Here is a 19,030-nt window from a genome sequence, read left to right on the forward strand (position 1 = left end):
GACCGAGTACGTAATAAAAAAAGGGGAATGAATGGGGAGATGGAAGGGGAGAGGAAAGCGTGAGTTCGATACCAAACATTCTCCATGTGACAGGGAAGGAAATTTAATACCACCTACATTCACGTTGGCATTTCCAATGAAACCTCATAACTGAGAGTAATGTTCTCACACAAACACATGAGAAAAAACAAAGAGGAAGAGGGGCATACAAGATAAATATTTGAGACAGAGGAAAACACATTCAGAGATAAACAGTACATCATCCATCAGCCACGATGAGATTTCAAACAACGAAACAGTAGCTGCAATAGAAATAATGTTCCCAGATGAGAATGGAAAAATAAACTGCGTAGAGAGAGAAGGCACTTCTCTCTGTGTGAAAAAAGATATGGTCTCTTTGTCCCCCCCCCCCCCCCAAAAAAAAAAAAAAAAAAAAAAAAGCCCAGTTCATGAATCTTGGTGGGGGATGGGGAGGGGGAGGAGGTGTGTGAGAGATAAATGACCAGTAGACAAAATCTTTGACGTAGCAAAATAATATTCATCACTACAACACAGCTCCTCGGGGGAAAAAAAAACAAAAACAAACTGATAATATGTATGTATATCGCACACTTAAAGAATTACCATCATTCAGAAACTGTTTTTCTCCCATTTTTGGAATAACAAAATTGGTGGTGAAAGGCATCAAAGTATTAAGGTCACTCCATCGGGCAGGTGAACAAGGGGAGAAAAGAGCCGACACAAACAAGTTTACCCAAGTTCCCAATGTTGTTAGACAGTGACGTCACCCATACAACCTCAGTACTGGAAGAACGCCTGTTAATGGATGGGGTGGGGGGGGTGGGGGAAAGGATGTGGCAAAGAAGTTCTCGTGAGGGAGTCTTGCAAAGAAAAAAAGACAAAAACATGAAATCTACTCATGGCACACTTTCCTCTATTAATGTTTGGATATGATGGGGGAAGGAACTAAAGAAAGAAATCAAGAGAAGAGACGTGTGGCTAATTGTTGTGCAGTATATTTCTCGCTGATAAGAATGAAAATACTCTTTGTGAAGAAAATGGAATCAATATAAAATTGATGCTTTATTAGACCAGCTGAATAGAGAGAGAAAAAAACAGAGCACTGAATAGCCCCAAATGTGAATGAGTTCTTGACAAGATGTGAAAAGATGTCTATCAATGTAGATTGGAAGCAAATTATCATGTCCATGTGGGTAGTTAAATGATTTTATGAAGAGAGTGCAAACAGTAAAACCTCACTTTTTGCTCTCTGTCTGAGTTTGAGTAAAAAAAAAAATTATATTATAAACATTAGAAAATGGCCAGTATTGTTGATATGATGTGTCATTTCAATTGTGTACCAGAGTTCATGGTTAACCCATTACAGACTAATCCCTAGTATACTCGGGCAGATGTCTATTAAGAGAAATGCAAAAATCAGCCCATTCTTAACGGGTTAACAGAGACATGGGTATATATAGAGTAAACGTATACACCATTTATTAACCCGTTGAGGATGGACTGATTTTGCTACAACATGCATTTCCCATTGACCCCTGCCCGAGTATACTCGGGACTCGTCCTCAACGGGTTAATTTCAGTATGAAGAAAGACTCGGGAGCAAATTGATCTCTGTAACCATGGGTTACACAAGAATTCAGTGAAAATTAGCAATAAGTGGACTGCGGGACTTCAAATAATCAAGAAATTTAAAACATAAACTAAAATTAAGTCATCACTGAGACCAGCTTTAGTGATATGCTGGATCCAATACTGGTCTGCTTTGAAACCGGGGACTTACAAATAAGAACAGAACATTTATAAAAGCATACTAATCATCAGAATAAATAAAATCCGACCCTTCTTTAAATCAATTTTGACTTTCATTTGCATTAGGTCAAGTTCCATGCGCAAACACAATTTGGGCACATTCAGAAGAACTGCTACTGTAAACTAGAAATTTTCACAAGCATGAAACTTTCAGGAATTTGTAGGATTTATTTGTGTTTCATCAATAGATATATGAAATGTGAAATAATTCTTATAAAAACTAAGCAATAACAATAATAATTGATTGATCGATGGAATTCAGTTGATTTAGTTTGTATTCATAAAACATAAAAGGAAAGAAAGCAAAACAACAACAAAATTGGCCTGGCGGGAATCAAACCCGAGCAACTTGCAATGCAGGACAGATGTTACTGCTAGACCAAAACACCTTCTCAATGGTGTAAAGTCTAGAAGATTCTGACAATCACGATAGCTGATATGCCATGACTTTACTGTATCACTAAACAAACAACAAACAAACAAACAGAAATATCAGTCACAGTTTGGCTGTGAAATTTCTGAACACTTTGGAGAGAAAACATGAAGAAATACATGCCGTGTTGTTTCAAGAGTACTTGCAACGTGAAACAAATAAAGAATGAAACCTAAATGGGCGAGATTGTAAGGATATCACAACATACTGTAAAAGCTGCTGCTTTCGCCTGGGTTTAATTTTCTTGAATTTTGGCGATCACAGTTGGCCTGCAAAATTAACAACATGCAAAAATTTAGCAAGCAGACAGGCACTAGCACACTTATGATAGCCTAGGTGTCGAATTGCAAAAATAACATCTCGTGAAAATATCTGTGATCTCCTCATTTAAGAAAACATCTGTATGTGAAAATAACAGCTTTCACAGTACACATGTACCTCCATCACAGCATTCTTCTTCTCAGATGTAAAACCATCTGAAACCTTTTCAGTTTTTGTCTACAGATTGAAATATACTGATGATTCACTGTTAACAGAACCCTTGGTTTAGCCATGCTTGACCATACAATACAACTTTAGAAGCTGTTAATTTATAAAGTCCTTTTATTTTTAGGTTGCTTTTGCAAGAGTGCCAAGTATTGCTAAAAGCCATCACTCATTCAGCAGGGTGGAGGTTTCTGGAGTGCACCTCAATATCGCATTCAGGGACGACTTGCAACAGGCTCAGCAGGGGAGATTGATGGGTAGCAGAGAGGAGAGTTGAGGGGGGAAAGAGAGAACGATCGGTGACAAGTGTGACTCCCACTCTTTGAGTGGTAATCGAATATATCCCCCACTCCAGGCATCACTGCCTCACAAAACACTCATTTGTCCTCTAATCACCCCATCAACACTTTGGCCATGGAAGGCTGCCAGAACGCGGCAGGGCTCATTGACTACTAGGTCAAGACGATAATCTCATCCACTTGCCTGGGACACTCTCAAGGAGATACATCAAAGACAGATTGGGAGAAAGAAAAAAAGTGTGAATGAGGCAAGGCTGATTGAGATTGAGATTTTAGAAAAACTCCCAGAACATACATGTAGTTGAAAGAGCCATTTAGGCCTTTCCAGGTTAAAAAAAAAAAGATGAGACGAAGACGAAAAAAAAAGGAGCGTAAGAAACAGTAGCAAGAGCTTGAAGTGACCACTGTGGGTATTGTTCACTGGTACTGCAAAATGAGGAATGTTCGCATGCATTTTAATTTTGCGAATTTCGCGAGAGCGAAGATCCGCAAAATTAAAATGCACGCAAAAATTCTTGTCAATGCTACATGCATTGAATGTTAGAGGCAACTCACGAAAATTTCACGCCACGAAAAGAGCCGTCGGCTCCAATTCGTGAAAATTTCATGCCACGAAAATATCAAGTTTTACAGTATACTAAATTAAACCCACAGATTGTTCGCTTCTGATCAATTAACCCATTGAGGACAAGCTGATTTTGCTTTATATTTCCCATTGACATCTGCCTGAGTATACACTGGGACTAGTCTTCAATGGGTTAATGTATGTCCACATGCGATGCTCATATGTATCAACCCCACCTAAATGGCAGGTATGTTTGTATCAATCATTGTATTATGCAATTGCTGTAGCACCTCTTGTTAAGTAGGGGATTACATCATTTTACACATTGGAGTTCATTGTGTAATATGCACAGGTACAAATCTCTTCCAACAGTGGATGAATAATGGGGAGTGGGGTAAAGGGGGGGGGGTGGGGTACTAGCACAACCTATGTATCATATTGATTTCGATGGTTACGCAGTTTATCCTTTGCTGCAAGGTAACTCATGCCGCATGACAAGAGTATGAAGCTGGAGCTCTGTACATATTAATGGTTTGAAAGGTAGAACTTTTGTTTGGAAAGCCCATGAAAAGGAAGGCAAATTTCATCGGAAAGGTCACCATGAAGAAGAAAGTGTATCTTGGTTTGGCACTGGGAAGCAGAAATGTTCCTGTATGTTTCTCCCTCCCTCTTTCAAATCTCCGACAGTCGCAAACATTTCAATGGTGCAACAGTGACAAAAAACATGGTTTTATTCTTTTGTGCTTTTGCAGCAGATACATTCATCTTTATGTCAAACCGTTATCATTTACCTGTTAAGGCTTATTACACAATGTCTACAGGAGTGTAAATCATTAAAGTCTTCTTCTTTAAAAAAAAAATGAATGAATGAATGAACCAACTGTGGGTGAAAAGATGTGAGCGTCTTTACAGATAAAGAGCTTTGTGTTCACACCACATTACTTGGATGGATGATGAACCCAGGTACATGTGCAAGAGGGTACAGTACGTCCTTCTAAAATGCCATTTATTTCCTTTGGCTCTGAAGCAAAATGAACAAACACGAACATATCATATCAAAGATATCAAAACAAAACATTCAGGAAAGAAATGTTCAATTCGTTAAGAGTAAAGAGGATTCCAAAATGAGACTGAAAAAAAAAGAGATAAAGAGAGAAAAGGGGGAAAATGAACATTTCTAAGAGAGAGAGAGAGATAGAGAGAGAGAGAGATGGTATATGAGAGAAAAGGAGAGATCAATGGGAGAAAGATGAGAGAGAGAAAAAGAGAAAAGGAGAAGGAAAGAGAGCAAGATTAAAGGGATAGTGGTATCCAAAAAAAAAAAGCTGGAGTGAGGGAAAGAGAAAGACTTCAGAAAGAGAATCTCTCATTGGTAGAGGAGAGAAATGAACCAGGTCTCTGCCAAATCGAATCTGTCTGGCTCTTGAGACTAATCTGATGAAACAAGATTTTAGCTGGTAGCTGAAGAAGGGGGTTAGATTTCTATACCAGGGCTGGCTGGGCAGAGGACGTGCAAAACAGATGTACTTACACTCAATGCTCAGATATTTTTTCTCTCTTTTCCTTTGGTTGTTGGGCAAAGGGTAAAAAGGACAAGCAATATTGATTGCAATGACAATGGAATGGAATTTGTAGGTGGGCATCCAGGAATGAGCAAATGTTCGTGAGCGTGCATGTGTGTGCGTGTATGTGTGTGTGTGTGTGTGTGTACACAAGTATGTGAGGAAGCATGAGTAAAGATACAATGTAAGTGGGTGTGCTTGTGTTTGTGAGGATGACTGTTATGGGTGTTATGGGTAAGGGAGGGGGAGGAGGTGGGTCTATATGAAAAGAAGGGGGTGATGTCGAGATTGCTTCCATAGAATGGTTGCACAAACAAGCAAGCTACAGAGCGTTGTGTCTTGACCATATCACAATAATAACTAGCACAAATAGCCAGCAAACTCACAATTTGGGAACCTTTAAAATCTTAACACTCTGAAAAGCTCTAATCTTGTCTTTAATTTATGAAAAGGAGGGGGTGATGTCGAGATTGCTTCAATGGAACGGTTTCACAAACAAGCACGCGACAGAGCGTTGTGTCTTGACCACAATTCGGGAACCTTTAAAATCTTAACACCCTGAAAAGCTTTAATCGTGTCTTTATGAAAAGGAGGGGGTGATGTCGAGATTGCTTCCAAGGAACGGTTTTACAAACAAGCATACCACAGAGCGTTGTGTTTTGACCATATCACAAATTGATAAATTGACCAGCACAAACCACTATCAAACTAAAATTTTTGGGACCTTTAACTCTTAACACTCTGAAAAGCTTTTATTCATTTGTGTGTGTGTGTGTGTGTGTGTGTGTGTGTGTGTGTGTGTGTGTGTGTGTGTGTGTGTGTGAGAAAGAGAGAGGCAGATATAGAAAGCAACTGCTTTGCTGGTAAGCTGTAATTACTGATCCAGAAAAAGAAATGAAAGACAGATTTGAAGATTTCTGAAAAATGTCTTGTACATGTTTTAAAATACATGTATCATGAATTTAAACAGAAGGTATTAACATGTCTATATAACAAAGACAGATCAGAAACTAGCATTTTAAAAAATGTAAAGATACAGGAAATAGGGATAGGTTGAGAAGACTCGGGATTGGATTTGATATCAAAACAGAAGTGATGAGATAAAACCACATCCATCAATGATCACTTGGTATTCAGGAGATCATTTTGAGTTTTCTTCAGAGCAATGGGTTCTGCAGACTTCAGAAATGCACTGAAAGATTTAGACTACATTACCCATACAATCAGAACTGTCACATATAATGGAGATTTAAAAAAAGAAACAAAGATGTGAAGACACTTTGTGAGTATATTGAAACGACAGACAGAGTACGGCTAGTCAAAAGAAGAGCAGAGATCTCTCCTCTTCTTTGTCAGCTGTAATTAAGCTCAACATGAGTAGACCGTACATATGTGACCGTACATCACAAAAATAACAAAAAGTCGCATGCCCTGATTTTGTGTGAGGACTCAAAATACCATGTAAGTGAAATGGGTCAACCTAGTTAATCTTGAGTTTTTCATATTTTCTGAAAGAGCAATTATTCTCCTACATTATTCTAAAGTTTGGGATCATAAAACAAAGGGAAAATTGTGTTTTTAGCAGTTTTTCCACAATACTCTTAAAAAAAAATGGTGATAAGGTCTTACAGTCTTAGAGTCCCCTTTTAATTTCTCAAAAACCCTTTAATAATAATAATAATACATACAATTTCTATAGCACCGTTCTCCACTTTGATTAAATGCTCAAGGCGCTTTACAATTGTACATCAAAGCAAACAGACTGAAGATACAAGTGCATCACCGTAATAGAAGAAGATGAAGAAGCAGAAAAAAAAAAAACCACACTCTTCACTTCCAGCACTAACAACTTTTGAAAAGATAATGCTACTGTTTTGAAAGTTGATATTAGAATGTGTTAACAGAGCATGATCAGTTTCAGCTTAATCCATTCAGTATTGTTGCTATGAAGTTTTACAACCTGTTTTTTGTCCCATCTAATGCACAGAGCACGGCACGGTAAGATAAAGCACTTGAGTAGACCCTGCAGTGCTTCAGAGCCCCTTTTCTCAGTACGCACATTTCCAGAGTGTTTCCCCCCCCCCCCAATATTAAGGATAGGTTTTAGGAGAGTCCATTTGAATTGAGTTATACATCATTAAAAAAGCTTTAATTCTGCTCTTTCAGAATCTGCCCTCAACTAAATGTATATGTCTGGCGACTTTTGGTTGGTTTGTGATGCAGGGTCACATACAATTTAAAATGCGTGTGTGCTGTTCTTACTTTTTCCAAAGATAATGATGCTTTCCCATCAGGCTTGCCGTTTGCAGTCATTACAAGCACTTTGTGTTGAACAACAAGTCATCTAAAAAAAATATTAAAAATCCCCATGAAATGTACCAACAGTCAGTCATAATTTGGACTAATTACTGCAAATTGGCCTTTGAATACAAGAGACTGCCCATGTGCCACAATATCACTTGAAACTAACGCTCTTCAATGCAGACTTATCATTATTTGCTCACCGTAATACCATTTTCGTCCACTACTTCATGACTGTTATTGTGGATTTCCTCCAAGCTTGAGTTCCCAGTCAGTGCTAATGGTAAAATGGAGGATGGGAGGGGGATGGGGGAGGTGGGGTGGGGGGCTCACTTCTTCTCTAGCTACATTGTACACTCTTGTAAGCCACCAATCACAAACCTCCATTTGCCTGAAATCTGCAATGTACAATGCGAAGCATGTGAGACATGACTCCTTTCTACACAAAGTACCTTTTATGGAAAATGTATTTGCTATAGACCATTTCTGTAATGTAGTACTACAATTTAGGGATGTCTCATTTCCTATAGCCTCGTAACAAAGCATTTCATTCCCCTGCTCCTTCCCATGAAGTTCCATAGGCAGAAATTCACTTGATAAAAGTTGTTGCTAGGTAGGACAAACCTCTGGCATGGTTGTTAAGGGCAACTTTTGTGACCAAAGCATGCAAAAAATTTGAATACCATGCAAAATCGGTCTATAGCAACACAATGCAAGGGTATTACAGAACACACGACTACTGGGATAATAGGGCACATTACTGGAGTACTAGCATAGAAGAATAATGATGAATCTTCAAATGCTTGTCATACTCTCATATTCTGATATCATCAGTGTAAAAGACATTATACTAAATGACATCACCAAATGACAACTCCAGATTTCTAGCATTGCAAGAACAGATGCTAGAGTCTGGATTACTTCAATGAAGAAGACAATTCCCAAAGAGTATCGAAGGCATTATCCAAACAGCTAGACAAAGAAGATCTTTGCAGAATTTTCTCGGGTGCAACATTCACCATGGCACCTAGACACTTGTATTGTAAAAGGTAAAGTCTTGAAACAAATCTCTGCTGTGATTTGCCAAAAAGGGAAACTGGTGTGAATGTGGAGCAACGGTCAATTGTGAAGGTTTTTGTGTTCCCTATGATGTGGTAGTCAAAGGATTGGAGAATTAAGGTAATCTTCTGCTAAAAAAAACACCCAGAAATTAGAGATTGGAAGTTACACATTATGTACCTATCGGTTTCATCATCATGTCCCACAGACAACTCAACAACAGTATGAATATCTTTACAAGATATCAGAAACTCTGACACCTACAACTACTTACCACCAATACTGTGGTATTCAAGTCACAGAAACCCTGCTACCTATAACCACCTACAGTCGTGGTATTCAAGCCAAACTCATGCCAGGAAATGCAGTCATTGCTGCATCATACAGAAAAGGTGCATGCACATAGATAGGTGCAATAGCAAACTCTAGAGGGAAAATTGATTCTGAATATACTTGAAGTGCAAGCAAGCCTCACTTGACTTTCTCATTCAAGGTGAAGTAATATTTTGCATACATTGCCATCATAAGTGACGCACAAACGTCTTTGTGCTTTTGATCAAAAGGTCCTTTAGCCCTGTGTCTTTTCTTCTTTTTTCCCTTTCTCTCAACCTGGGTACTTCCTTATACTTCACCCTGACATGTTCGTCTTGTAACTAATTCTACATCAAAATGAAGTACCCGCCAGTGCTTTCTTACAATGGTATTGCATGCCCACTGTTATGCTGTACATGTTTATTACACGACTCAATTCACATACAGTTCAAATCAAAGTGTCCATACATATTTCCAAGTGAACTCTGCCAGCACTTTAGCAAGAGATCAGTCTATCATGGCTCTGATAAAGCTTTGACGTCATGCAGAAAAATGAAAAGTCCTTTTGTGGCAATACATCCAGCTGTATTGGGCAGAAAGGCTATTTTTGTCTACACACTACATTTAAATCTGACACTTTTATCAACTGAACACTTGCGCAATTAATTTGCTTTTATATCATTAAGGTAAGACAGCAGATGTGGCTTTTTGTTTAAAAGAAAAGTTATATCAAACCTAAACATCATGAACAATGTCATGAATTGAGAGGCTTTTCACCTTTTTTTTCTCTCCCTCCATATCGTTGGTCTGACTCATTTCTTGCTAATTCACTTTGAGGATACGTCACTGGAATTTTCTTCAAGTGAACATGGCACCGATGATTGCATGCTATCAAGATGCATCTGGCGTGATCTGTGATGCTGAACATTCCTGATTGAAACACTAGCTCATTCACCAAGTAATACGTAAACACATTGTACGTAAAAGTTTTCAATTCCATATTTTGGCTATTCCGTAGGTGGGAGTAGAAAAATAGATTGGAAGCATCTGAACAAAAAATCGTACTACCCCCTCATGGTGAACAACTCCATGAGTGAATTGCAAGGGTCTACTTCAAGTCATGCATTATCTGGGGGCAGCAGGAATGGGTGTATGATGGCATCAGTCCTGCACAGAAAGTGGGCGGCTACAGACCCAGTGTCAGCGCCGCAAAATGCTGATCTGATGGGAATTTCACTTCTTTTTTCTTCCCCCAGTCACAAGGTTGACATTCAACACAAACAACAAACCCCTGTCAACATGTATATCGTACAGCTATAATTTTGCGTTGTTCCTGTTCGTGCAGGGCACATTACATTCTCATTTATGTGTATTAAGATTTTCGGTGAATTTTCAGAACTACAGAGAAGCAAATTTCTGCATTTGTGACAGTCGACAGCATATCTTGGACCAAAAATAAGTGTGCAATTTAGAGACAATGAAACAAAAACAAGCCTCCCTATTCATGTAACGCCCATAGTTGGACAGCCAGAAGCAAAAACATAATCCATCGAAGTGTAATACAAAGTTTTATCTACATACATCTTCCATCATCACAAAATGTTAATTACTACAGAGAAAAAAAAAAAACCCACCAAAATCTAAATACAAAAAACTCCCAGCTGATCGCCGAGAGAATTCTCGTCATGAATAAGTCATGAAAGCAGCAAATCAAAAACATGACCATTCATGCCAGAATACAGTGATGTATGTTGTGATGATGTGCGCCCACCAGGGGCGTCAAATATCCAAGTGCAAACTGTAATGTAACTATAGATATTTGTGGCGACAGAACACCTCCATTTTGTAACACGTCCTACTCTGTTATTGTCCGAAGATCGTCATTGACATGTCTACAAGCTTTTATTTGGGGGGGGGGGGGGTGGGAGGATTAGGGATTTGTTAACTTTGACTACCAAAGCATCGCATCATTCAAATCAGACTTGAGGATAGCAATCTTCAATGAAATCTCATACTGCAACTGTACAATGTTTAATTTCTGCGAAGTTCAACGACACTTTTCGCAAGCAGCATTGCACGAAGCCATTTGCAAAGACATAGTACAAGTGCAATGAGCAGCTCCTCTTGGATCATCTAAATGTATGCATGGCAACGTGCTACTGTAAAACTCAGATGACAGTTAATTCAAGATTTAAAGTCCCTCTTCCATTCTACTTATGTACACACACACACACGCACACACACACACACACACACACACACACACACACACACACACACACACACACACACACACAAATGTCTGTGTGTAGTGATTTTGGGAGGTGATAACACTAGATAAGGCAACCAAATCTAAACATGATTTTGCTAACTTTGACTAGCCAAAAGTGTAAATTACTTTCATATCTACTCTGGATATCAAACTGCCAGGTTCCATTTTCAAAAAATGCAGTCTACATGTACTGGTACATAATTCAATATCCATTTGCAAGTAACAATATTGCCAGAGATCCTCAAGAGAAATCTCTGGTACTCTGGCATACATCTAAAAGAGAGTGTTACCATGGCAATGATGCCATGGGTGGAAAGCTGGAGAAATGGTCAAATGGACAATGGGCTATAGACATATCATGATATATTGCAGATACAAGAATCTTTTGAAGCCAACCTGACTGTACAGCGCCTACACGTCATTCAAGTCCCTCAGAAATGTCTTTACCTTGAACATGACTCGCGAGACAAAGATTTACAGCATATATCATTTCAACGATCTAATCCCTCGACAACCCGAGGAAAACTAACAACACAAAGAAGCTTTAAGGAGCCACGGAGATATAAATTGTTACAGTAGAAGCCCGTGGATCAGGATTTTCAATGCGATATATGCCAAAGTCTCTTACCTTGATCGAAGCCATTGCCGAGGGCACTGTCCTCTCTTCCTTTCCTACTCTGCGTCTCCACGACGTCCGCATCCTCCTCCTCCTCCTTTTCGTTGGAGGGTACTTTGATGGGCGGGAGCGGCTGGCTGAGATGGAGGGCACCCTCGCTACGCGTCCTGCCGTGGGGACCGGCACTGTGCGAGGGGCTGGGGCCCATCGGAGACACCGGAGGATTTTTCCCTTTCTCAGCTTCAGCTGGTGGAGAAAAAAAAGCAAAAACATGGTCAGACATTCCAGAAAGGTGTCTGTGGTATCCACAAAGATTTCAAATGACTGATTTAACAAGATTTCAACAAAATCCCCTAAAATGCATTACATGTAAAAGGTCATTATACATACTATCAAACAAAACATAGACACTGGAATTTCTCATCATCACATGCATGGCTACTATACTACGCACATGTTGATTACACACATCCAGCCATACATAATGACATGAAATACAAAATTTAAAGTGCATGCTATTAAACAGAGTGAAGTTTCAGGTAAATACAGTCATGCCAAATATCACTCATATGGCCTATCCATATAAAGAGTAAACAAGTCTGATTTTGACCATGTTATGGTCACACACCTCAATTGTCTATCATCTACATTCAGTAATTGGTGAAAGCTATAGAATAAATGTTTATAATATCTTCTCCCAATGAGGCTCACTGTAAGTGTAATGGTAAACATGAATGGAGGTAATACAGTGCTGAAAAATTATTACCAGTATTCTTAGTTCATGGCATACACAAGTTGATAAGATTATATATTCAAGTACTATCAAACTGGAAATACATCAGGCAAGTAAATCAACTCAGCAGACATGTGAAATTCAATTTTTACTTCACTTACATTTTTCAGCAAATGGTATAAAACGATCTTAATGCAATGCTGAAGTTGCAAGGGCAGTATTTGTAATGTTGGATCACATTTCAACAGTGCACAGTCTCTGTGGACTTTTTTTTTTCTTCTTCTAATGCCTTCATATGTAATCTCAGAACAGAAATGAAATTAACTCATTCAGCATTTGATGAAGTGCTCAGAGAAAAAAAGGGCAGCACTTTAACAGAAAGAAGAGAATGGTGCAGGATTCAATTTAGCAAGATGCCGAGAGACGTAAAAACCAGCAAAGACGGACCTGGCACACACATTCCTTCCACAGCAACAACCGGCGTAGCTATTCGAGAGGAAAGAGAGAATACTAGTAATACAGACTTGGCAGTCTCTGGATCCCTATGTCTTGACTGGAGGTGGCGATTCCCTAGACCCATTCTCTTCCTCCTTCACAAGTCTATTATTACCTGTACACTCCATTCTAGACCAAGTCATTACATACACACACACATACACCCACACTCACACACTGAACAAAAGGCACAGAGAAACACTAACATAATTTGTAAAATTTACACACATGCATCCTCAAACTTACAGTACCACTTACATGTATACAGTTACATTCTCTGTTTCTCTTTTTGCCCCCCCCCCCCCCCCCCACTCATCCCATCAATGATACATAATTGCTTGGTGAAGTAGTAAGAGGTGGGAACTGCTAAGATCATATGTCCAGCAAAGACACACACCCACCTACCTACCTACCCACACACACACACACACACACACACACACACAAATCAATATCAGGGTTGGGGGTGGGACAAGCATAAAAAAAAAAAGATCAGGCGAGGTATTGATGTCAGGACTTGAGCCCAGATATGAAAAAACTAATCATGTGAATGAAGAGCGCATTCACAGGGAATTAGCTCGGTTCAGCACAGGAGGCAGCGTCTTGCTTGATATTCAACTGTCAATCAATACACGTGAACAGCTCAGTCTACAAATATACGTCCACTTCAATTCCTGCATCCCTCGATACCTTTTTTTGGAAAGAAGGATAAGTCATCTCTTGGTATTGACCACTTCGCTTTGCACATATTAATGTTATTTTTATCATTAGCATAAAAATAATGATAATCAATTCTATTATTAGCATTATCATGATATTATTATCATCATTATTATTATTACTACTACTATCATCATCATTATTATTATTATTATTATTATTATTAGTATTATTATTATTATGTTTTTTATCATTATCATTATTACTATTATTACTACTACTACTATTATAATCATTATCATCATAATCATCACTAATATGACTATTATCACTATCATCATCAACTTCAACATCATCATCATCAGCATTACCATCACCATTATTATTGCTCTTATTATCATTGTAATCTTATTCATCGCTATGCTTCATTTTGATGCTTTGTATTTTCACTGAACAACTCTCAATCATTAAAATTTCACTGTCTTTTCTATCATCGCTGTTTATATAACTGTGAATCAAGCTTCCATCGGTATGGTTATGATTAACTGTTCTCCCAAGGTGGGGAAAGAGGATCATGTTTGATAAAGATAATCCTCACTCATTATTGACATGTAAATCAAATTAAACATGTTCTAACTACATATCATGGTCAGACAGAAATCTGAGATGTACCATGAAAAGCAACATTTGCTATTGATGATTAATGACAGAAAAATCAGGCTGGAGTCATCGACTGTTGGTCAGCTCCTTGTTAGGAGCAATTGATACATGTCACAATTTGATGTCAGTGGATCGTTGGTGTTTTTTTTTTTTTTTATTCACCATCATTTTCTTTCCATATTGCAGCAATAATGGAAAACCCATGTAGCGCTCACTGCCCGAAGAGGGGAGAGTACACATGTACAGAGCTCTTTAATATAGGAATGTATATGCTATCAGAACTAACCTTCACTTCAAATGACTGAAAGTTGCAAGTCGATATTGTATGATATCATTATAATCACTGGCATTCTGTTATCATACATATATATGTTTCTTTTGTTAGAATTGCTGTCAATGAACTAAAATGCATGTTGTGTGTTTATGTTACATGTGTGTGTGCCTGTGCAAATGAAATACCACACTGGAAGAATCAAACAGTATTCCAATTTATTCATTTCCACTATCTATGTACTTCATTTCTTTCCTTCATGAGGTTTGTTCTATCTATTATCAGTAGCTCATTCATAACTTGAGATCACTGCACTATCATCTTTGTTTCATTGTTGTTGCACGCTTATCTAGTATGGCTTGATTCACGAGCTATTATCTCTTTCATGAAAAAGATATTCAGTTTTCATTTATTCCCATGCATTTATACCAAAAAAGTGACTCACAAGACATTGTAATTACATAAATACATCAATGTAACTCTTTCTGATGATTTTGGTCTTTGTTCATATCTAGATGGACGATGCATACAAGTTGTATCTCATGGGCTGGGCCATCCTATCCACAATTTCAGCTTGTGATTACATAGCACTCCCATTATAACGAACATGGTTATAACGAACATGGTTATAACAAAATTCCAGTTACAACGAAATAAGAATCCAGGTCGCAAAATTATCGGCTCTATTATTTTTATTGTCTATTTGTTCAGTTATGACGAAATTTCGATATAAACTAAAGAAAACTGTCGTTACCGAGGAGTTAATTATAATGGGAGTCCACTGTACAGAAAAATCTTCTCTCTTGACGAAAACAAAAATCCTTGAATCAAAACCCCAAATAACACACAAAACAGATATTCCAGAAACGATCTTGATCTCTTGACTTCCAACTGATCAAGATGTTGCCCAAAGTTCTCATTTGGTGGAAAGGGAAGTATAGGGTTTGGTGAAAGAGCACACCTGCTATTTTAACACTTTGCAAGTTATTCTCTATTGTAAAACACGGATAGATTTCATGGCTGACTCTGATCACTGACCTCACACCTTCCTCAAGTTTCTTTGTGAATTGAGCCTGATCAATCACAAGAAACTTATGGATATATTCTGTGACAAGGAAAAAAAAAAAACACTAAAAAACACCTGACTGACTGACATAGAGGGGGCGTAGAAAGAAACAATCATGATCCCTTTGAGGATGAGCTGATTTTGCCATAACATGCATTTCCCAGAGGCACCTGCAAGTGTGTACTTGGGACTAGCCTTCAACGGGTTAAGAAAAAACGTAAAGCTTACGAGAGACAGATACACAACATGTAAGAGGAGAAAGATGATAAATGAAGGGGGAGGAGGAAGATGGGAAAAGACAGGCTATGTGAGAAAAGGAGACTCTGACTTACAGTGTAGATTACATTCAAAGGAGAAAGAAAAGGAAACACACACACACACACACACACACACACACAAATAGCTTAGGGAATTGTCTGTAACCCTAGATCAGGAAAAAGGAGAAATTTGACCAATCTTCAGTGATTAATGTTAATCGCTGTGATAGATCATCGCCCACACTGGGGCACAACCCCACACAACCCTACTGGAGTGTGTGAGGCACCGTTAATACTATGATGCAAAAAATGGGGAACTTTTCTATAACTAGTATCGAAAAGTGCCAAAGTGGGATGTATTGGGCAAGCCAAAGAAGTCCAACAAAGTGAGGAGTGTCTTTGAAATGGAAACTGAGCTGCCGGCATTAACTCTTTCTACTGCTTCTTTTCTTATCCTACTCCTCCAGCGGTGTGCACATTAAAAAAAACCCTGAGGCTTTTTTTCTTTTTTTTTTTCTTTTTAACAAGACAAGGAGTGAGACTCCTGCATGGGCGTTGCTAACTGAAAAACCACACACAGAAGACAGCAGGTGTTTATCTCTCAAACTTACGAGTAATCCCTCTAGGGTCTACTAATTTCTCTTGCTTCTTCCCTTGTTTGTTTTTAATGAGCGTGCTGAATCAACCGTAATCTGACTAGGAATCAATTTCACCTCTCCCAACAATGTTTTTACCACTTGAGAGGAAGTGTCTGAGTAGAGACAGAAAGAGATGGTTATACTCTTCTCTTTTTATTTGCAATTTGAAAACAAAAAAGAATTAACAAGATTTGTCCTGCTTACATTACAAATCATAGTCATGCGCTACATGTATTTGAACAGAGAAAAGTGATAATCTCTATGTTCAATAAAAAAAACCCAACACTTTAAATCTTACGTCTCGTATCGACTTCAGCTTTCTTTCTTTCTTTTTTTGTGGTCTTTTTCTTGGAAACCTCACTCTGAATGTTTTGCAAAGAAGTGACTTTGTAGTTTGCAATAACAAAGACTGTGATACAGTATAGCATGATGACTATATTTCTTTGACTTCTTTTTCAACAACTCTTCAGTACATTGATTCTCTCTAGAATGATTTTATTATTGGAGATTGAGGCACACTGCTATCTATTTTGGTCACTTCAATTTTTAATACAGAATAGGGGTGAGGTGAGGGTATTTTCTACTGATTTTTTTAAAGTTTTGGTTACTTTGTTTTAGTAATCTGCAAGACTGAGGGCAAATCTGTAAGAACAACGGTTGGGCAGCATTTGAAGAAGTGATTGAAGTCAGTTTCTTGGAAAATACAATTTTGTATACAAACCACACATCCACCAATCAGTGAAGTTGTTAATCTTTCGCTTTCATACTACAGACCAGGCATGATAAGAACAATCTCAATGAATGCGAAGATATTTCAAGCGCAATGGGCTTAGTACCTACATCGTGTATCAATGAGCGCATTACTCACAGCTATAATCTGAGTTCAACTTTTTGTTGTTCCAAAATTGTTGATTGAGTGTTTTAATGACAACTGTACAAGTCCTGCGGTGGTGCTCTCATTAAATTAAATGTGACCGTCTTTCATTTTTGCCTTCGTCTCATTCTGTAAGCCCCTCAACCTTTCAGGTATTTCATGCTTTGTCTTACATGCACTTTTGAGGTGACAAACCAGACACCCATTTTGCTTCAAAGCCAAATTCCTTTTCCAGCATTCTTCTGTTGTCTCAGACGCTGCTTCAAACCCATCGCACACCAGTGAAGAAGCTATGCGTGGTCACACTCCACACTTAGCGCCCAATACTGCTGGCGGCTATTGATCGTCCTCGAGCTCAGAGGGTGAGGAAGGACGTACTTCAAAAAAAAGAAACCACACCAGGCCCATGAGGGCACTTCGCATTCAACCCCCTTTTTCAATTGTTTGAGATGCACAATGCATGACAGAATGAAGTCATGTATGTAGTAACATTTTTGTCAACCATGATTTTCCTTTTTCTTGGGGGAGGAGGGGAGGGTGGGAAAGTGAGATAAGGAGGTTTTTAAAAATCATCATCAGGTGACCAGAAATATCTTCATATTGTTCAGTGCGGATCCACTGATCATAGTGCAGGAAGATGGAGGATCAGATAAATCTCTATTGTAATGCGTTGTGCATAGGAGAGTATAGTATATTAAAATTGACTACAACATATTTTCTAAATCACCGAGTTCTCGTGGATACTTGTGCAGCAAGTCATAGTTTCTTCAAGGCATGCAACAGTTTGGAATTACAAAAAAGAGTGCATGCACTACGCAAAGATACTTTTAATAGAAACATTTGTGAGAAACAACCAAAGGTGGAACTTGGCAGACTCTTCTACAGACACACTACGTTATCACCCCGTAAACAGTAGTATAAAGTATTATGTGATCTCTCCTTTAGGCTTATTTACTAAAGGTGCTTCGACTCAGAGCATGACCAACGCATGCCTGGGGCTTTTGTCTGGGTTTGTGCCTGCATGTGTCAATAGTCTCTAGGGAAAATGTATAACAGCACCAAGCATAATTTGATGAATTCACTATTTTTTTCTCTCGTCCATATAGAGGTACATGAGGTCAAGAAAACACTAGTAATTAAATACATGGCAGCACAAAGAGCATAACCATATTGTGTTCGAGGTAACTGGAAGCTGGCAGTGTACAAAAGAGACCTACAGATGTACATGTATGTCCTATCCATACTGCGCAAAATTCCTGTGTCAAAATGCTGACTTTTTTGTATTTTTTTTTTGTGATACTTTTGACATGATGAAAACAGGATGGTAATGTTTACAAAGGTTTTGATTAACTTGTTATGCAGGCAAGGTTATTATCATAATTCACAAGAAAAAAAAAAACCTGCAAAAAAAAAAAAGAATAAGAATAACACACATACATACACAGAGCATGTACATACACACAAACACACATAGACACAGAGATAACATACCATTACTCATTACTATCAAAACAAAAGGAAATTGAACAGGAAGTGTAAAATGGACATTGAATTTTGTTGCATGAGATTGATGTTCTATTCATAGACAAGGAGCTGCAGTTGTATGTCTGCTAGGGAGTTACCATGACATGGCTTTACTCA

At 38.3% G+C, this 19,030-nt stretch overlaps 1 protein-coding gene across 1 annotated transcript in view; it reads right to left on the reverse strand.

Moving 5' to 3' along the window:
- LOC139744033 (uncharacterized) overlaps positions 1-19,030 on the reverse strand; it is an 82,302-nt gene that overhangs the window by 15,992 nt on the left and 47,280 nt on the right. The window contains exon 19 of the mRNA XM_071654494.1: positions 11,748-11,981. Coding sequence (XP_071510595.1) covers positions 11,748-11,981 — 234 coding nt within the window. The remainder of the gene's footprint in view (positions 1-11,747; positions 11,982-19,030) is intronic.

The sequence above is a fragment of the Diadema antillarum genome, unplaced genomic scaffold, assembly GCF_040938485.1.
Source record: "Diadema antillarum isolate AM-2024a unplaced genomic scaffold, OU_Dant_1.0 seq00001130_RagTag, whole genome shotgun sequence".
NCBI lineage: Eukaryota > Metazoa > Echinodermata > Echinoidea > Diadematoida > Diadematidae > Diadema > Diadema antillarum.